Consider the following 22,005-nt stretch of genomic DNA (forward strand, 5'->3'; position numbering starts at 1 on the left):
GGAATCTCCACATGACTATGTGTCTTATTTTCTTTTTTAGAAATTTTTTGATTCATCCTTAGTCTACTTACATTAATAATTGCTGCTCTTATTGTATTTAGAGAAATAAAGCAACAGTATAATTAAAACATATATTGAAGCATATATTTATTTGGCTTTTAGTTAATGTGGATAAATTTATATAGCCAGGGATTTATGGCTGGCTTCTCTTCCTTTCTTCCTCCTCCTCCTTTCTCTTCTCTCCACCCTCCTCCTTATCCTTACTATTATTATCTCTTTAATAAATTCACTGAAGCAGCAACTCTTTACTAATTATTAAGAAAACATCTGAGAGACACAAGATGCCACAGAATCTAACTGATCAGCACCATCTTTAGCACTATTACCAAAGACACAGAGATGTGAAATTTAATGACATGTAATTAGTATGATTAGGCATTAGGCATAGATTTTCCTCATTTTACAGGTTTGGACCCTGAGCTCCGTGGGGGTTAGGTGACCTTTTCTAAGGCCCATGGTCTTTCCCTGCAGAGCAGAGTCCGGAGTCCAGTTCCATGGCCACCTCCGAGGGGTTGAACGGGGTGGCCCTGAATGCGTGAGCTATGTGAAGACTGAATACGGGTTACGTTTCACAGAGCATACGTGATTTCGCGTTTGACTTCGGTACATTAATTCCTGTTTCTGGGCATATTTCAGTGGTGGCTGTGATACAGCTTCCAGCATGATTCACTTTACAGTGTTGCCACCGGCTGTTCCGATGCTTGTTGAGCAAACCGTGACTCTAAAGTGTGCCCTTGGTGAAACATGTTACATGTCTTTTGGATATAATTGTAGTATGGATTTTTTAAATTTAAAAGTCTGAATTCTTTAAGCTGAAAACAAATGAAAAACTATGAAACAGTGATACTTGACTAGAAGAGCTGAATAAACCCCTTCTGGGCACAATGTTGAAACTTTCATTGTTTCAAAGTAAAAGTGTGTCTTTCTGAGTTTGATTTATTAGTAGACTAGAGGCTGGTTAATTAACTATCTTTTTGGCTTTTTACCTTTCGCTCTTGAATTCCAAAAGCAAGATAATGCTGTTTTGCTACTAGTTCTTTTATTCATAATTCAAGACAATTTAAGGAGACTGGGGTACATATCTCCATAGAAAAGGGAGGGTTAGTCTCCCCTCTGTAGGGGCTGGCCCAGCACTAACAAGTGACTTGTAGTTGGATTTCTATTTTCTAACCCTCTCTATCCCCCAACCACCAGTTTTATTATTTATATGATTAGTTTTATATGACATTTTTTGCCGATCATCCTATTCTGTTGCCTTTGCATAGAAGAGATGTTTACTTGTGCTTTTCTAAGAGTGCACCAAACCATTTCCTGAACATTTATTTTGCATCATACTGTAGAAAATATTCAGAAAAACTCTGAAAAAGAATTTTGCCCTTTTCCAACATGCTTCATCATCAGTCTCATGTGGTTGTGGTTTTCCTTCCCTCCTTATTATTTTTCCTTAGAGCTCTGTGTAGAACCAGATGGGTTGAGTGGATGGTCCTCTTGTTCCATTTTTAAAAAAAATTTTCAATCTTCTTTCTAAATTTTTAGCTGCAGGCCAGAGTAAAGGGCATGTTCCATGCAGTTCCCCGTTCTAGCAGATCTGGACTCCACTTACCTGGGTTCTATTGCAGTTGCTTCCCGGCGCCCCCTCCCCGCCCCCCAGTCCTTTGCTGTTTCTATATGATTGTGCAGTGTGATCCCAGCACAGAGCGGCCCCAGCGCTTTCTCTTTTCTCCTTTTAGTTCAGGCAATGCTTCTCAGAAAGCCCTCTGCCGTTGTCTGTGTCTCCGCTTTCTGTCCACCGTTTTCTGTGCTTTGTCATAACTCCTTGGTTGTGAAAAGGTAGAGATAGGTAACAGGACAGTGGTTGGAAGGACTGGGCAATTTTCTGCTCAGTCTGACATCACAGCACTTCCTAGCGATAGAGAAACACTTCTCTTGTTGGTTGGTGAATAATCTGGGTCTCTGAGTCAGTGGACGGATGCGAGTGGGAACCGCAGCAAGAATCCTTTTAACTGTGTCCACATGGCCACTGGCTGGGAGTGAGGTGAACATTTCATGGACGTGCCATGAGATAAAAACCGGGGGGTTAACTGCCCCTGCCTCAGCACTGTCCACTTTATAATTACTGTCAATTCACTGAAGATTCGGGGGTTAGGTTGTTTTTTGGCCTTAGTTTTCAGTGAGGTGGGAGTTCTTTGTTTTGTTTTACTTTTGAGCTTTTTTTTTATCACTTTTGTTGATAATTATTGATAGGTTGGGGGAACATTCCTCACAGATTCCTAGCCAAGTTTCATTTTGGGGAAGACTCCTGACCTTATATTTTAAACGGTGACTTTAACTACCTGAGGTTGCATAGTATACACACCAACCAATTTACATTAATATGATCAAGTCCAATTGGACAACTTGATATTTTGAGAAAAAACATCTTGTGAATTTGTTATTTTACAAACTATGAACTAGTAGCTATTTCAGTGCATCAAAGACATCCTTTTGAGGCTGTGTGGTCAGGTGGGAGTCGGGAGTTGTTCTGGAGATGCGTGGGCTAATGGATGGGCGGAATTCAGCCTTCCCATGGTCACACCGTAAAGGCCACGTACCAGCCCGAAGACATGCGCTCCTGTGTGTGTGTTTCCGTAGTTCTCCTGCATTGGTGGACCATGTGTCCCATACATGCCTGATACCTTGTTCCTCTTTTGCTCAGTTTTCTTTTCTTGTGTGTATAGCATGTGGAGCATGATCTTGAATCATCATTAAAAGCTTCCTTTGCTCTGTGTTTTGAAACTGATGTCTGAGTTATTAGGCAATGGCAGATCTTGTGGTGTGTAAAATGAACTCGTGAATGCTTCCTCGAAGGAGATGGGATGGGTAGTTCTTACTTGTTCAAAAATGTCAACTGATCTTAACATAAATAAAACCCATACACTTTGCATTTAGTTAGCTCTTGTCTCCTGCAACTAGCGTTTGAAGGTCATGTTTTAAATTTTAATATTTACTAATGGTTCTTAGCTTCTTTGCATATTAAACTTAGTTAATGATATAATAGTGAACTGAAGTAAAGATCATTGGTCTTTTTAATGTGCTTTTAATAGCAATTAAACTAGTTTTATTTTGTTGTTTTTTTTTAGCTTAATCCTGATTATCGGGATGCCCAGAATGAAGGAAAAAATGTGGTGAGTAGAATTATTTCCCCCCAGCAAGTTGTAAACATATTGTTTATATTTATATGAACAAACTGAAAAGTTAATAGGAAATTTCAAGACTAGGATCTCTGAGGGAGATTCCATGAGTAGAAGCTGTGGATGAAAGATAAAAGGTGATAATGGCTTAGAGTATAAGAAGATGTTCATAGTGGCTATTTAGGGAGATTTCTAGCAACTTGAAGTCCATTTGTGATTGAACACTGAAGACAATTAGCATCTTGGAAATGTGGTGGGTCTAGGTTTGGTTTTCAGAAGTGAATAGAAATTAGGCAGGAGAAATGGAATTATCACATGATACTACATAGGATATTTTTTAAAAAATATTTTACTTATTTATTTTTAGAGAGAGGAAGGGAGGGAGACACAGGGAGACAAACATCAATGTGTGGTTGCCTCTCACGCATCTCTCAATGGGGACCTGGCCTATGACGACCAGGCATGTGCCCTGATTGGGAATCGAACTGGTGACCCTTTGGTTTGCAGGCTGGTGCTCAATCCACTGAGCCACACCAGCTAGGACATGGCAGTCTGTTTTGATTAAAAATAATCTGGGTTCTCCTTACAGGGAGGCTTTGAAGCATCAAACAGTTAGATGACTGGTTTCTCTGATATTCTGTACTATGCTGCTCAAGGTTTGTGGAGTAGCATATTCTAAAGTGTGCTACCCAAAAACATCTCAATCTTACTTTAAAGCTGATTTTTGTTAAAATATTTGTGCTTATTCACCCTGCTCATTTCATCATCATGTGTAAAGATGATAGTTTTATGATTACAAAGACTTAATTCAATCAAAAAATTCAGAAACTCAGGACAATTTGAAGTCATACAGATGGACGATGGGCATATTATTATTATTTTTGTAATGTAGCCAGATATTTTGATATAAAATAGATGCAGTCTATAATTCAATTTGCCTAGGAATTTAATAATCTGTTTTTGAATTGGCAATTTTTTATCCTGTATTATCTAAAATTCTCCTGTTCAATAGGAAGAGTTGGAATGTTCAATTAAAATTACTACATCTTTGCATTGCTACACAGCTTTATGTTTTATGAAGATATTGATGTAGGGAGGTGAGTGCAATCAGAATTTCTGGCTCTGAGTCCGTCCTGTTTGGTTCCTCTCCCCATCTATCAGGATTCCAATAGAAATAAGCTAAAGTATCAGGTCACTGACCCAATGGACACTTGAAATTGTGTCTAAAGGTAGAATTAGGCTTATCAGAGCAATGGGATCCTCTGTGTTTAATTCAATGTTGTTGCCTGTGTGACTGGTTTTCAAAAAAGATGCCACAGGATTGTTGGTTTTTTACTTTCCTGTGATTTAGAAAAATGCTTACCGTGGCCACGTTTTACAAGCTAAGTATGAATCATAGCTTCTTTGGTTTTGACTATAAGTTCGTCAGTGGTCTTCCAGCCAGAGACCACCAGGAGCACACCTGGACTTGAACAAGTTGGGTTTGTTCCTCATTTCTCACATGTTATGGGGGACTGTGAGGCATCTAAGTAAAGCTTCATGAGAAAGAATGTATTATAGGATTTGGGCTTGTGCAAGATGGTTTTGGGGAGGATTTAAGGAGGCGAGCTTGTGGGCTGGGTCGGAAGGCTTTCAGGAGGTGTTTCAGTGTTGTCTATAGAGAGGGCAGACTGTAGCCAGACTAACGCTGTCATTGTAAAGAAGCAGCAGTTGCTCCCGTGAGCTCGGGGAGAGGGATATCCCATCATTTTTGTGGCTTGGACAGCGTTCCTATTTTGTCAATGTTCAGACATGATTCTGGAGTGGTAGTGTATTCTCTCGATCCATCCTAGTCATGGGGCGGCCTCATCTGCTGTTGAAGTTTTGCGACATTGTTTGTGTTTGACTGGAGAACACGGTGACCTTGCTGTGAGTTGCAGGGCCAGCTCCCAGCCACACCAGGAGTAGCTGTTGGATGTCAGGGGGTACTATTCTCTTTACCCAGGCATGTTTCTAAGATATTCTATGTGACTTCTTCATGGTAGGGCTCAGAGAGTCCTACACCTAGGACCACCATTGACTTGGTTGCCTTGGACAAGTCAGACAGCTTTCCTGAGACTCAGTGTCCTCATCTGCATAGTGGGATGGCAGTGTGTGCCCTGCATGCCCCGCCTGCCTGCAGTAAGGTTAGAATGGGACCAGACAGATGGCACCTCTTCCAATAAAGATGTTTGTAGGCTAAAGGTGTGGCACGTTTCTTTTAAAAGGGCATCATCTCAGAGCTTCAAATGGTGCAACTGAACCACATTTCTGAGCTCATCTCCTTTCAGCTGCGTACTACTTGGTGGTGCTGCTAATACTTCTGGGCAGTGCTGAGTGGGAGGATATAGAGTGTGAAGGTTTGTGGAGCAGCGTAAAGAATGTGAATAGCTAATAAATCCATGATGGAGTTCACTTTGTGTTAATTAGCTTTCAGTTAGACTTGATAGGCCTTTTCCTTCTGTACTCAGCGCTGAAGGTGAGAAAGAGTGCTCTTTGGTTTCCGCAATGCGTAGCTGCAGGTAACAAAGGCGGGACCACCTCTGCTGTGGGAGACTGTGACTGGGTGTCATCTGCCGCTTCAGAGACACATCCAATTGGAGACATTTTATTTTATCTTCTTCTCTCCAAGATCCCTAGCTTGAAAGTAAATAAAACTGAGAATATGGAACAATAAAGCTAACAATATGGCTCCTCATTTAATAGACCATTTACCACCTACCAATAATTATGTTTCCGTGTGAAAAAGGAACAAAACAAAATGAAACCAAAGGAGCAGTTAGGGTTTCACCTGTGGAAAATGAAACCAATTTCCCCAAACAGAACAGAATGCTCTCTCACCTCAGCTCTGGGTTCCAGGAACACGGGGTTCACTGGGACCGTGCTAATTATTTTCTCTTCTCATTTTCCCCGTGCTGTCTATTTAATATCCAGTTAATATTTTTCCTGTAATTTGTAAACCTGTATCAAAATGTTGCTTTCCATTTTTGAAGTGTCAAAGGTTAATGCACGATGCTGCTGAAATGAGTCCGTGTGTGTCAGAGCTCCCATTAAGACCCAAATTGCTGTATTTATTCTACAAAAGAGCCTATTATTTCCAATCTTACAAATGTACAGCATCCACAGGGACTCTGTAAATATTGGAGCTGTGTCAAGCCCAGCTGGGAACCTGGCAGTCAGTTTCTTCTCCTTGAAAGGCTGCATCTTTTCAAATGGCTCTTTGAAGGGGATTTTTTTGCTGGGGCGGGGGTGGGGGGGGATGGTAGCGGGGAATGACACCACCCATTTTAACTTTACCACATTTAGGTGGAATGTGATCTGATTTGTCAGAGGAGTATCTGTTGTATGTGCTGAGGATTCTCGACCCCAGCAATATTGACATACTGGGTCGGAAAATTCTTTGTTGTGGAGGACTGTGTTTTGCATCGTAGGGTGTTTGGCAGCATCCGGGGACTGTATACTCACTGGTACCAGCAGTGGCTCCACCTACCCCAAGCTGTGGCAACTGTAAGTGTATCTGCAGATTGCCAGATGCCCCTGGGTACCACACTGTCTTCCAGTTGAGAACCGTCAGTTGTGCACAAACATACATAAACAAAAATGTTCTAGAACCCAGGAAACGGTGCTGAAATAGACTTGGAAATTCTATTCGGTAGGATTTTTTGAGGTGGGTACTAGATTCTGAAAGAAGACCACTGAATTCCCTTGAGTTATACAGTGGTAACGTGATAAGGAAAAGAAAGAAAGCGGATCGTGTTAGGAATTGGTTTGAGAATAACAGATGGTTAAGGAATGGCAAAAGAAGTGCTTGCTGCTTTAAATGACAGGATTGTGTCTGTTACATAAAGTCATCAGTAGGAGCCCCAGAGGGGCTGAACAGAAATACACAGATGCCTGCACGTGATCTTGCTGCTGCGGCCCCACACAGGTCTGAGTCAGCCCTGAAAACGCATACATTGTTTCTTAGCGAATGTCTCTGGCTCCTAACAACAGAAGTGCATCTCCCTGTCTCTGCTGAAAATTCGATGACTCACAAATGAGTCAACAGAGAAGGTGTTGCAGCAGACTAACTGCTGTGTTGCCTCGGGCGGCCCCAGGACAGACAGGAGAAGCCAGGAGCCATTTGTTTACTGGGCTGGCTTTTCATAAGGGATTTTCAACTCATATAACCTGCCAGGCTGTACACCTCTCCTTCTGAGTGAAAATGCTAGTTTTATAAGAGCCCAGCAGACGGGGTTAATATTCTGAGCCCCTGCCTTCCCTAAACTGAGTGTTTGATAGCTGGCTGATGTTAAATCTAACACCTGTCTAAGCTCTGCTATACCTTAACGTATTTTCATGATGCAGGAAGGAGGGCATTCTGCTTCTGTAATTCTGCGTGGGGAACTTGTGTTTTTGTGTCTTTTTTTCTTAGAAAAAGATATGGCTTTCTATATAAAAGCCACAAGCACACCATTTTGAACAGATCTGTCTTTGTGTTATCAAAATATAAGACTGATTTTCTTGTATATCGTAGCTTGATCCACACATTTAAAACTTGTATGCTTATAACTCACTATTCATATTTCATTGTTTAAAATTTTTCAGAGGCTGACTTGAAGTTTACTGTCAAACCGAAGTAAGGCTTTTATGAAGTCACGTTTAAGCAAATTATCAGAGTAAAAGAGATTAAAGGCAGAAAGTTTAAGAATGTAGCACTCTTAAAAAACTTCTAAACATGTTGAAAGCTCTTTTTCACACAAATAATTATTAAGCTATTTATAAATGAAACATATCTATTCATTAAGCTATTTTCCCCCAAGGACCTAAGTAAATTATTTAGGGGTATAATCGTACATTCCACTTACACTATGTAATTAAAATTAAACCATAGGTCTTAAATAGTATGCATAATTTAAAATGACCTTTTTAAATGAGCCCTAAGAAATGGGCTTTTTCTATGTTTGCAAAAGATTTTTATTGTTCACTGTAAAATAGGTCTCTGACTACTCTTGTTGGGATCCCACAGGGAGACATTACCAAGGACTGGGTAGAAGGGCAATCTCTAGGGACCTGGATCTGCTTTCTCTTTATAAGTCTGGAGAATTCATTCAATTGATACTAGCATTTCAAAAGGGGAGTGCATAGAGGTGCATTGACTCCTGCTAAATTAACTCACAGATGACTGATGTATAAACCACGATGCCAACTGTCAGTTGCTAAGTGTATCTAAATTGTCTGGTCAGTTAATGCATTTCCCTTGAATGAAAAACTGTATCAAAAGCTAAATTATAATTAGAAGATTGATGTGCAGGGACTCAAGAAATTAGATGACACATATTCCTTTTAGGGATATGGGATTCTTCCAAGAAGACTGAAATACTAATTTGTTGCTTCTATGCTAGGCAATGGTAGGAGAACATTTATTATCCCCAAAAGAGACCTGTATCCGATAGCAGTCACTCTATATTCCCTCTCTCACCTAGGCCTGGTAGCTGTGAATCTACCGTTACCATGAGTTTGCCTATTCTGGAATTTCGTATGTGGACTTATACACTATATGGCTTTCTGGGTCTGGCTTCTCTCACTTAGCGTAATGTTTTCAGGGTTCATGCATATTGTAGAATGTGTCCGTACTTCATTCCTTTTTATGGCCAAATAATATTTCTTTGTGCATGTACCACGTTTTGTTTATCATTCATCCTTTGATGGACATTTGGGTTGTTTCCACTTTTTGGCTATTATAAGTAATGCTGCTATGAACGTTCATGTACAAGTGTTTGTGTGGTCATATATTTTCATTTTTCTTGGGTAGATTCCTATAATTAGGATGACAGATTACATGTTACTCTTTTTAGGAACTGGCACTCTTCCTAAATGGATATATTTATGTTTTTATGTTTTATGTTTCCTCCACAGTATTTGAGTGTTAGGATTTTCACATTCTCATTAACACTTGCTATTGTCTGTTTCTTTGATTATAGCCATGCCAGTGCACTGAAGTAATTAGTAATGATACTGAGCATCTTTGCATGTGCTTTTTGGCCATTTGTATATCCTCTGTGGAGAAATGTCTGTTCAAATGCTTTGCTCAATTTTTAATTGGGTTGTCTTTTTATTATTGTGTTGTAAGCATTCTTCATATATTCTGGATACAATTCTCTTATCAGATACAGGATTAGATATATTTTCTTTCAGACTTTTTTTTTAACTAGACACTATTTTTTTGGAACAGTGTTAGGTCCATAGCAAAACCTGGAAGTTTTTCTGCCTGTTCACAGTTCAGAGGTGCTACCAGCTTGTGCACCCTTTGTAGCAGACAGCAAAATGAAACTGCAAGCGTTTCCTGATGCCAGGAACATGATATTCACAATCTTGGGATGGAAAAGCAAGTGAGTGTTTTGGAGTGATCGGGTGTCATGTTTCATTGTCACGGCAGCCATTAACTGAATGCTTGCGGCTGGATACTGACTGCATTCATTTGCCTTCTGAACATCCCTTCTCTCCCCTCCCCCACTTTTGCTCAACTTCCTGTGATGGTACAATGGCATCTTTCTCTCATTTTAAAATTTCATTTGTTTCAATAAATATGTATAATTAATTATGTTATGTACTTAATTACCAAGCTTATATTGACATTTTGGTTTCATCTGCATCAAATTCTTCCACGGGGGGATTGAGACTTGGAATAATTCACGTAAAAATACCTGATCATCCGTCTTATGTGGTTGCCTGCTTAAAATGTGTTAAGCTTCTACTAGAAATATTGATTGAGTTTCAGATCACCATGAAGGCTTTTGTTTGTGAAGATCTTGCTTTATTTTACTTTATATGCCATTGTAGTATGGTCTTGGTTCTAATGGAACAAGTCAATGGAGTGAGTGGGAATGCTGTGGGTGATTCCCCTTCTCTCCAGGTACATGTCCCAGTTACACTTTTGGACTCATGATTCTTTCATGGCCATTCTCTGAAGCATGGCCATGCTTACTCTTCCATTTGTGGCATCTGGGTGATTCAGCACACTGTTTCTTCTCTGTGTTTGTTTTAAATGTGGAATGGTCAACACACCCACTGTGTAAACAGATGTCCTGAAGGGGAGGGAGTGTGACTGTGGTGACCTTCAGTGCCTTGATAGTTTGCACAGATTCAGCCACCCCTCCAGGACTGCGTGCCTTGTCACTGTTGATAATAACTTCCCCAGGGACTGTCAGGCCCGACCTGCTTTTTTTGGTTGATGTGAAATACCTATCGCTATAACCCAATGAAATACCTATCACTATAACCCAGCCCTGGCTGGTGTAGCTCAGTGGATTGAGTGTGGGCCTGTGAACCAAACAATTGCGGTTTGATTCCCAGTCAGGGCACATGCCTGGGTTTGCAGGCCAGTTCCCAGCAGGGGACACACGAGACTCAACCATACATCGATATTTCTCTCCCTCTCTCCTTCCCTTCCTCTCTAAAGATAAATAAATAAAATCTTAGAAAAAGAGAAATAACATGCAAATTTAAAACTTACCTCCCAATTGACTGGAGACTTTAGTAAGAAACCTGATGAAAGTAAATAACCCTGTGGCTCCCCAACAGAGAGATGGAGATCTTCCAACTTCAAAGAAGAAGCGCCAGGCAGGGGAGAAGATCATGTACACCTTGGTCTCTGTCCCCCATGGGAACGACATCGCGTCCCTTTTTGAACTGGATGCCACCACTCTTCAGAGAGCTGACTGCTTGGTTCCACGGTAAGAAGAAGAACTATGGTTAAATTATACTATTGCTTTGAATAATTTGACTGTTAGGTAAGAAATTAAAATCAAAATGTTAATATAATGTTGGTGTTATAGAGGGAGAGAGAGCATCAGTGAAGAACAAGTGTGTAAAAAATCATGCATCTTTTTGTGAGTAGGTTAATGTTGTTTGCTTTATTTTCATAAATAATTAAAATATGCAGGGCCAAAGAAATTCTGAAAAATTCATGAGACCCATTTATTCTTATTACTTACATAGACTTTGGTTACTAAAATGAAAAATGCCCTAGAAGTTTTTTATTCATATTTATATAGTTTATTTTTATGATGTTAAATTCCATATTTCATTCATTCGTTCATTCATTCATTCATTCAGCCATTCAGTCAACAAATCTTTATGGAACATTGATTAAATTCTAGGCATTGCTCTTGGCATTGGGAAGACAACAGTGAGCAAACTGGTTATGTACTTGAATCCAAATGGGGGAGAGAGGCAATAGATGAACATTAAATATAAAGTCAGGTAATGAAAGTGCCTCGAAGAAAAATGGTAGAGTTTGGAGGGAGTTCTGTTAGGGATGCATATTCAGAAACAGCCTCTCATTTAGGATATTTCAGAAAATATCCAAGTGATTTCAGGGATCAGTCCTCTCTGTTGGGTCTGTTTCGAGGGAACATAAAATGGAAAAATCTTGAACTTTACCAGGTGTGCTGAAGGACCAGCTAGGAGACCAGTTGGACCTAAGTGAGCCAGAAGAAGGGGGGGCGGGGAATTGTAGCCAGGACTTAATGTAAGAAAATACTGCACATTTTTTTGCTTGTGTTTGATTACTTTAATTAAGGTCTTTTGACTACAACTGTCTACCTTCCGGCAGTAACACTCTCATGCAGTCTCTATATGCATAGATGAATCTTGCCCATTTGATTAGGTCTAGTGGGACGGTGCTAGGTTGTCTCATAGAGCATGATTGTGCTTGGCCTTGGCCAAGTGGTGGTGGTGAGGTTTAAGGCACTGACACAAAATGCAGACATTGTTGTGTAGGTCACTCTCCAGGGAGGGTAAAATGGGGCTATTCTATCATCGCTCCTTGAGCTTCCCAGGGTGTTTCATGATTATTCTCATTCATGAGAAATGTTGCCACCTCTTGGCTCCAGGTGAGCTTTACCTCACTCTTCCCTGTTCTACCAGCCTGTAAAGAGATCCCCTCTGAAGGTGTTACCTGATGTAGGTCTGTGGTCTTGTCTTCTGAGTATTGGGGTGGGATCTTAATCCTTATTACGGCTTTCATCATTTTGGATTTAAACTCTGCAAAATGGAGTCCTTCTTGCCCTCCAAGAAAGTTTGCTTAAGGAAATGATAAAATGATCTCACTATAAAGTGCACAGACCCCTGACAAGTCCCTGAGATTTGCTTTATATGAAAGTGTTAGTCTATTATTATTTAGACCTTTTGAAGCCTTTCTCACTATAAATTGGAACTTTGTATTAACAGATTACTTTGCATTAAAGCTAATGTTAACTAACACTTATTAATAGCTACTCTTACAATAAAACTCTTGAGCACTTTCTGAGTACTCAGCGCTGTGTCAAGCAACTCTAACAAGTAAGGAACGAGAGACTTAAAGCAGGGCTTTTCAAGTTGACCTGAAATGTCATCACCCGAGGAGCACCGGGGACTCTCTGTGCCCCAGCCACAACAAGACCAGCGAAATCAGAGGCTTCAGGGTGGGGAGCAGGCTTTGCTTTTTAGAATCATTACCTGGGTATGTGATCCTGGAGTGTGTGGGCTCAAAATCTATACTCTTAAGCAGTATGCTACAATGCCTTCATATTGTAGACATTCAGATTATATCAAGAACTTAATAGCAACATATTTATGTGGCATGCATCCTAAGAGCTATTAATTTTCAAAGTTCTTGTAAAAAATCGAATTATATTCAAGTGTCATCTGGATCCCAGCAATCTAGGTTGACTCAACGAGAGTGTATTGAACAAGTACCCCAGTGAAGAGCAGGGGAAACAGGCGCAGGGCTTGGTAAGATATGGCTCCCCTTTCCAGGTGTTTGAAGAACACTGAGGGCAGGCAGCGGAATCCAAGCAACAGCTCCGGTGTAATTCAGTGCAGAGGATGATACATGGTAGAAGGGTTATTTCAACATTTCTGAGTATTTGGATAAGGGTTGGATCTTTGCTGTTTCAGATTTTTGAAAATAAGTCTTTATTTTATCTACTTTTATGAATGAAAGAACCATGATGTTGAGTGAATCTCTTACTTTTTCTGAGGCCCTTGGCATTTTATTTGGTTTTCTCGTATTGGCCTTTCCTGCTTTCTGCCCCATGTTGTGTGACCTGGTTGTATCTTACTGTTCTTACTAAATTTGCAGGAACTGGAAGGCAGAGCACTCACCACAGTAGTATTTTTTAATAGACACCGAAACTCATGCTTGTTAAAGAACTGATGAAAGATTCACTAGAGATGATAGTTCTTGAGCTGGGTGAAGGCGTAGCTGTCCTTGCTCGGACCCTGTCCCAGTTCATACGCAGGTGACACTTCCTGTCCTCAGTGCCCTGAACTGGCAACTACTCAGCCATTGCTCCTGGGGGACACACAGGGCTAGGTTCCCGTGAACCTTTGGTCACAATGTTTTTGGCACTCAGTCGATACATAAACTTGTTGTGTGTCTGTGTTCCTGTTTGAAGACACCTTACTTAATATATATTGTTGATTCATTAACGTTGAACTCATAGCCGTCAGAACTAGAACTCATGTCTGAGTGTGGTTTATCTAACACGAGTATTTTCTCCGTGTGGCACAGCACAGCCTTGCTCCTGGGAATAGTAGGCAGCGCTTTAGCTGTGTGCCTGGGGGGCCCTTTTAAACAGTGGCTTCACCACCAAAGAGAATATGAAGGTGGCAAACCTGGTACTAAACAGACCGTGAAAGGACACTTGTTTGCAGTGCGTGAGCAGAGACAGGGAGGCAAAACATTGCCTGGTTCAGCCTCCCTGGGCATGTGTGTGGTTCAAACTCTTTGTCACTCCACGTGTTTCTGAGGGTTGCTGTGACAGTGCCCTGAGCACAGATTTGGGAGTTTCAGATTGAGTGAGTAGATGAATTCACAAGTGTGGAATGTATGAGTAGTGAAGTCAGCTGTGTATACTTTTACGTGCAGATGATTAAACTACAAAGAGGACTGCTATCAGACAGCAGCTCTCACTGACTCAGTTACTTGATCAGTGCTTCTCACGTTAGCATCTGTCAGAATTGTATGGAGAGCCTGTTAAAATGCTCATCACCAGGCCTCACCTCCCAAGTTTCTGAATCACTGGACTGGGATGAAGCTCAGAATTTGCATTTCTAACAAGTTCGCAGGTGATGCTGGTGCTGCTGGTCCAGGGACCACACTGTGAGAGCCACCAGTGTAGGTGGATGGATAATCTTGCAGGCTTTGAAATGGTCTACAGTTCAGAAATTTCCCTTCAACCAGACTGATCAACACTTGAATCAATTACTAGTCTGTGTTATGTTCCTACCGTGTATGAAGTTGTTAAACATGCTCATATGTAAGTAGGCTAATTTTTTATATTATTTTGCTTTTAGGAACTCCTATGTTCGGTTAAGACATTTATGTACCAACACATGGGTAACCAGTACTAGTATCCCTATAGACACAGATGAAGAGAGGCCTGTTATGTTGAAGGTAAATGTTTCCGAAAATGGTTTCATTTTCATCCAGACGTTGTGTAAATGGGCTTAGGGGGTGACTGGCATGTTCCTTTCAATGCATCTTCAGTAGTGTTAGAGATCATTGCAATTCATTTCATCAAGCGCTCGTGTCTGCTTGTTGCTTAGGTAGCTGAACTCATGGCTTGGCTTTAGCAGGGCTGTGTGATTCAGGAGGCTGCAGCACACTTACCAAAGAGCGGGAGCAGTGTGTAGGAAGGGGAGAAGACTCCAGGACTGCATTTTCTCTGCTCTGTTGAAATGGAAGTAAAGGGCGGGTGTGGTAAGAGATGTGTATAGGGACGAGACAGGATGTGGGCATGGACCATCTGTGTTCCTATTGCCTTTCTTAGAGGGTGTTGAAGGTGGGAATTTTGTGTTTGAATTATCTACTCCTGACTTGTATTTCATAAACCGTACAAAGATGTGTTAGTGCTTGAAGAGTACTAACCATTGTGTGGTCATTGAAAAAGAAACAACTCATCTGAATGGGAGAAAACTCACATTGCAGATTGGAACCTGCCAAACAAAAGAAGATAAAGAAGCGTTCGCCATTGTGTCCGTCCCACTGTCTGAGGTGCGAGACTTAGATTTTGCCAACGACGCCAATAAAGTGCTGGCGACCGCGGTGAAAAAGCTGGAAAATGGCACAATAACCCAGAATGAAAGGAGGTGAGTGACTTTTAAAAATGACTCAATTGTCCCCTCCCTGCAGTAAGCCTCAGGTGAATGAATGACTCTAAAGGAACATGTAGAGAGATCTCCGTAGGAGCATACAGATTCCAAATGAGCAGTTCATGGTGAGTGAGTGACATGTGGACTTTCAATCTGGTACTTACTTTTCCATTTTATGTTTGTCTGGAAAACAGTTGCTTTTAGTTACTCTCTGATCTTTCTTTCTAAATATTTCATAACACATTGACAGTATCTTTTTGTTGCACTTGATTTGATATTTTGGATTTCTAAAGGTCCTCAAAGAAGTAGGTTTTTTTTGCTCTTACTTATTCAAAATACATTTCTCTGCTCAGGTACCACAACAGAAACAAATATATGATACTAGAAAATAATCTGCTTGTGTAGTTCTCTGCCCTTATAACTCCCTCAGAAAAACTGGGTTCTTGATTCTTCAACTCTGATTTTGGAAATAAGTGAGCAAAAGAGTGGTATTGATAGCTGTCAGTGCTCTTGTCTCTACTTTGTGCTGGTACTACTTTAGGCACTGTGAATAGGTGTTCTCTAACCTCCAAACAGCTCTCACGTAGACATTATTCCCACTTTACATGAAGCAAAGTTGAAAGCATAAACAAACTGGGTACGCTCACACACTTAGTTAGTGTGGGATTTAGTCATCTGAGATTTTGAAGTACGTGTGTCCCTGGGACCCCAGAGCAGAAGCATTCTCTGTATTTCCGTGATGCTGCTACATGCCTTTACATGTGAACAATAAAAACCACTTACCAATTTCCCAGGCATTCATACCTTGGCACTCTCATACGCAGCTGGTGAGATGGTTATGGGTATAAGCACTTTGAAAAATAGTCTGGATAGTGACCAGCAAAGTTAAAAAGCCACCCTCCTCTTATAAGAGGAGTCATCCAGTGTTTGTCCTTCTGTGGTTCACCTGTATTGTCACATGTGGCAGTGTCTCCTTATTTATAAGTTGAATAATATTCCATTGTATGTATATCTGCATTTTCTTTATCTATTCATCCATCCATGACCATTTAGATTGTTTTCCAATCTTAGCTATTGTAAGTAATGCTGCAAAATAGTCTGTCTCGTAGAAACACAGGGTAGAAAGGTGATTACTGGGGGGTTGGAGGGGAGGGGAGGGGTGGGGGGCGGGGGCGAGATTAGGCATCGCTATTTAATTAAGCATCGCTATTTAAACTTTTATAAAGTTTCATTTTTACAAGATTAATAAGTTCTAGAGATTTGCTGTATGATGTGGTGCCTATAGTTAACAATACTGTATTGCATGCTTAAAAATTTATAAGAAGGCAGGTCTCATTTATTACCACACATACACTTGCTCAAAAAAAGAAGCGAACACTTTATGACTCACCACTTCCACTTGTAGGCTTAATGCTTTTGGACATCTGTCCAAAAGATGCTCTCACACATGTGCACCAGGACACATGTTGGAGAATATTCAACCTTGTTCTGAGTAACCATAAACTGAGAACCGTCCCCCTGCCCATCACCAGCCGAACGAGTGAATGCCACTGTGGTGTATTCATGCAATGGAACGCCGTGTAGCAAGGAAAATAAATGAAATGCATCTACGTACGACAACATAGATAAACCTAATAAACTTTGGATTGAGTGGGAACTAGACACATTCATTCACTGTACTATTATTTGTAAAGTTTTTTTAAAAAATATTTTATTTATTTATTTTTAGAGAGAGGGGAAGGGAAGGAGAAAGATTGGGAGAGAAACATCAATGTGTGGTTGCCTTTCATGCGCCCCCTACTGGGGACCTGGCCCGCAACCCAGGCATGTGCCCTGGCTGGGAATCGAACCGGCGACCCTTTGCTTCGCAGGCCCGTGCTCAGTCCACTGAGCCACACCAGCCAGGGCTTATTTGTAAAGTTTTAAAGAAGCAAAACTAAACTCTTATTTGGGCTGCTTAAATGATTGAGACATGCAAGGAAATAATTGTCACCAAAGTCAGGACGGTTATCACTTTAGAGAATGTTCCACGTCCTGTTCTAGGCGGTGGCTTTATGGGGTTTGCATTGTAAGTATTCTGTAACCAAACATGTAGGTTTTATGAACTGTTAGAAGTACATCTTACAATGCAAAGAGAAAAGCAGTCCACCGTGATTCCTCCTACCCCTGCCAATAGAACATCCTAAATATACAAAAAAATACAGCTGCCTCTCAGCCTCCTCTGTTCTTACCCATTTCCCCCATAACAAACCTGCATTCGAAAACAGCTGAGTGTGTATTCAGTCACACCTGCACTCCTGTTGGGGGTGGTGAGTGAGGGCCAGTGGTGGACACCATGGCTCCACTCCTCTGCCGATAACTAAGCACCAGAGCTTAATCATGACCAGTCCTGGGATCCGATGTGCACATGACACTTTTTATTTGCTTCTTATTTGTGAGTGCTTCCTTTTGATGAACCCGTTTCTTCGTCTCTGTCACTCTCACATATGCACAGAATTTTATTCAGCCTCACTGGAAGAGTGCCCCTTCTTAAGCATCAGTGTTTCTTGAAGAAAAACCAAAACCAAGTAGAGATGTAGAGTACGAGTGCTCCACCCTGCCGGCTGTTGCCCTGTGCAAGTCGCTGCTCTTCAGTTACTGCTGGAGAGAATCTTAAATTAACCTCTCCAGAAAATTCTAAGCAAGGTAGAGGGCCAGGACTGACCAGGGATTATGCATTCTTACTTCCCCTGCTTCCTCCCCCACTGTTTTAGTGCAAAAACACATTAGCAAAGAGAAGGTCTTGCCTGAGACATATGAAGTTGCAATTATTGATCTTAATTTAGTAATTTCAGAAAAAAGCCACCCTCCATCAAAGTTCTGTGAAAACTGCCTGTCAGTACAGTGGAGCTTATGGCACAGTTGAATACATTTATATTATTTCCTCGATTTTAGAATTCATTATAAAATTCTTTCTGAAAAAACCTCACAACTCTCACTTTTCCCTCCCTCTGGAGAATGAAGTTATTGTTAGATATTCTTTTAACTGGAGGAAGAATGATACAGGGTCAAAGGGAAGGTGTTAGAATTTTATAGATTGGTCTCAAAATGCCTGTGCTGTTCCGGTTCTCGCTCTCCTAACTCCCCCCCTGCTCACCCCGGGAATGGGCCCTAGAGGCACAGCTCCTGTGTCAAGTTCCCCGATCCTCAACCTTGGATATTTTTCAGTGGGATTTTCTGATCTTATTCTGCACAGCTGCCCCAAGAGGGAAAATAGAAGGAAGGTATCTGTGTTTCTTTGTTGTAAGAGTTTTATTTTTGCTTGTCCCCTGACACTTAGGGAGTGCTTTTAATCTGAATATTATGTCTTCCATCAATTCTGAAAAATTCAGCCATTTTGCTTTAAATGTTGCTTCTTTTTCTTTCCCTCTCATCTCCCTTTTGTAACTCCTATTGAAACTGGGGAAAATGACCTGCAGGCTCCACTGCCTGCTGCTGCGAAAACCAGACTCATGAGAAGGGTGCTGGAGGGAAGGAAAGTGGTTCATTCAGGTGTGCGCAGCCTGAGAAGATGGCAGGCTCGTGCCTCAAAAACCATATCAACATCTCAGCCCAGGCAGAGGGTTTTATAAGAGGGAGGGGCAGAGCAGAACAAAGAGATCAAGGGGAGAAGTTTGAAAAGTTCTCTATGTGCAGATGAACGCAGTCTGCTCTCATAAGGATCTCGACACTGGTCCAGTGATTGTCCGGTGTGCGTCATCCTGGTTTTCTGCCACCCTGGTTTTGTAGTAGCAGGTCCACAAATCTCCCAGAGCTGGGATGACTGAAGGTCCAAGTCTATATCTTTTGAAGTTAGTTCTTACGATTCTTATACAAACCTGGGGTTTATCTACAAGCTACATATCAGTCAGAGTCAGCATTTACAGAAACAGTGTTAAAAGGATGTTGGGTGGGTTACAGTTCCCCACTGTCACACTATTAGATGCCTGTTGGAGCCTCTTAGTTCGTCCTCCTGTCTCTTAACTGTCTTTTATTTGTCTTTTAAAAACTCAGTGGTGCTTTCTGGATAATTTTTTGATACTATCTTATAAATCACTGATTTTTCTTAAATGTGTGTAGAATAGTTTATCTTCATGAATTAGATTTTTATTTAAATGATTATAACTTTAGTGCTAAGGGTTCTTTTGCATGTTTGCCTATTCTTTTCATATTTTGCACTTCATTGTATATGTTGTCTTTTTTGTATATAAGTTCTTTATTGCTTTTAGGATTGAAAACACACTTTTTTAAAAAAGTTATTTTAATATTGTTCTGTTACTTGCTTTATGTTGGTGACAAACTGGCCTCCTGATTTTTTAGTTTGATGACTTTGTCTCTACTCACAGATCATCTCAGCTTCTCCTATTCTATGCATGGGAGAAATTGAAATGCAGTGAGGATTATGAGATGTAGTTTGAGTCAATAGTTAAAAAAAGTGATTTAATTTTAGGAATTTACAAATAGAGCTATTCTCCCTTAAGCAGAACTGTCCCTGATTGCTGGTCACTCATGGACAAGTCCCTGATAGTGTTCTCCTATTGGCTGCTCTGTTGTTGGGGTTCATGGGCTTTACTTCCTAACAGTCGTTACAAACGCTTGATGTGGGAGGAAGGACTGGAGGAACTGGAGAGGGAATGTTCTTTTAAAGATTTAGGTAACACTTAATGCATTAAATATTTTCTTGATTAAGCAATATTTATTGTAAAATACTTTGTTTTATAGTGTTTCAGTTCTTAGTGTTTATTCGCTTTTCCCCCCAAAATTAACACCACAGAGTAAAATTTCCTTTTCATTTTGCAATAGGTTTGTAACCAAATTATTGGAAGACCTCATCTTTTTTGTTGCTGATGTACTTAATAACGGACAAGAAGTTCTGGATGTGGTTATCAGTAAGCCAAACCGAGAGCGTCAAAAATTAATGAGGGAACAAAACATATTGGCACAGGTGAATGTTTTCATGTACTAAATTTGCATGGTTTATTTTTTGAATTATACAGTACTAGTTTTTAAATCAGTCAATCCATCAATTTATTTATTGCTATGTAACAAGTTACCCAACATCTTAGTGGGATTAGGAGTCTAGGAGTGGCTTAGGTGGGCAGCTGTTGCTGACGGTGTTGTCTCAGGCTGTAGTCAAGGTGTGGCTAGGGTTGCAGTCACCCTGAGTCTTGAATGGGAGGGGTCACTTCGAAGCCCACTTACATGGGCGTCCCCACAGGGCTGCCTCAAGAGCTGACAGTTTGCCCTCCTTAGAATTGAGTGGTCCCACAGAGATTAAGAGAGGGCATGCAGATGGAAGCCACCGTCTTTTTATAACCTAATCCTAAAAGTAACATCCCCTCATTTCCAGCCCACAGTCAAATAGACAATTATGTAAGGGTATGAATTCCTGGAGTCAGGCATCACTGGGGGCTATCTTGGAGACAGCCTACCACAGATTTCTAAAGAGACTTACATGCTCAGACTACCTCCAGGGTCAAATGTGCTGGGATAATTTTCTGGGTAGATTTCCAGGAGAACTTGGAAACTTCTTTCTCTTCATAGGAAAGTAGGTTAGTCTCTTCATCAGCTCACAAGTGCTGTCTATAATACTGTAGTTTTTTACTACAGAAGTCTGTCACTGTACCAGTACTGTCTTTCTGAAATTGTTTAGAGTACACTAGTAACTTGTTTCCTGATAATAGGTACATATTAACATGCCTGATTTGATGTATTCTTCTTGTTCTGTTAATTGCTATATAAGCTAATGGGCTTCTGCATTCTTTAAGTGTGGACTCAAGAACATACTTAAATAGAATCATGTTAATATACATGTTCTATTTGTGAACTTTGGTAAGATAAACAGTTGACATATTGTCAATTAATATTCTATAACTAGTTTTCTGAAAACATAAAACAACATTTTTCTCAAAGAAAATAAAGGTTGCAAATCTAACGAGACAAAGTCTTTTCTGACGTTAGCTTTTTTTTGTGTGTGTGTATAAAGCATTTTATTTCAAGGACTTTTAGGAACTTGAGTAATTTATTATTATTTTAACCAACATGTCATAACTTTATTTCAGTATTATAAAAATAAAATTCAAGGTTTAGTGAATATAGAATTATTGGAGGAACTTTAATTCGTATTAAATCTCATAAACTACAAGGATGATTTCTTTCCATTTTGCATTAATGCTCATCCCTTGCCTGGGGGCTTTTTAATAGGTATTTACTCATTCTGCCAGCACATCTCCAGGTGATCCTACCTGCTGCCTGGCTGCCTAAAAGAGTTATTTTCCTCAATACTTTTTAAATACTTCCCAACCAGTAACCTTAGAAGAAGAGTCTAGATTACTGGGTACCACCAGCTGCCCACGTGGGTCCTTATTTGTTATGTTTGAATGCTGATACATTCATTGGTTTGGGCAAATCTTTATGTATCAAGAACAGTAAATTAACTATTTTATGAAGAGGTTTAGAAGCAATATTCGGAGGCAATTTTCTGATGTCAGCATCAGATAAAAATAAACTTTGTAAAATATTATTTTGATTTTAGAAAATTATAAAATGGATGTAATTGTAAGGCCTGTAGAAATCAAACTGTTTTAGTTTATCTGAGTATTTTGATGTAACGTGGTAT

General features: G+C 40.4%; 1 protein-coding gene across 3 annotated transcripts in view; it reads left to right on the forward strand.

Annotated features, from left to right (window-relative positions):
* Nucleotides 1–22,005, forward strand: part of ITPR2 (inositol 1,4,5-trisphosphate receptor type 2) — a 456,496-nt gene that overhangs the window by 115,425 nt on the left and 319,066 nt on the right. For all 3 annotated transcript variants that reach the window (XM_037033923.1, XM_037033924.1, XM_037033925.1), the window contains 5 exons: nucleotides 3,180–3,224; nucleotides 10,812–10,963; nucleotides 14,571–14,670; nucleotides 15,205–15,365; nucleotides 20,190–20,331. In XM_037033923.1, coding sequence (XP_036889818.1) covers nucleotides 3,180–3,224; nucleotides 10,812–10,963; nucleotides 14,571–14,670; nucleotides 15,205–15,365; nucleotides 20,190–20,331 — 600 coding nt within the window. The remainder of the gene's footprint in view (nucleotides 1–3,179; nucleotides 3,225–10,811; nucleotides 10,964–14,570; nucleotides 14,671–15,204; nucleotides 15,366–20,189; nucleotides 20,332–22,005) is intronic.

This window comes from Sturnira hondurensis, unplaced genomic scaffold (genome assembly GCF_014824575.4).
Source record: "Sturnira hondurensis isolate 20B ecotype Veracruz unplaced genomic scaffold, ASM1482457v3 Scaffold0021795, whole genome shotgun sequence".
Taxonomy (NCBI): domain Eukaryota; kingdom Metazoa; phylum Chordata; class Mammalia; order Chiroptera; family Phyllostomidae; genus Sturnira; species Sturnira hondurensis.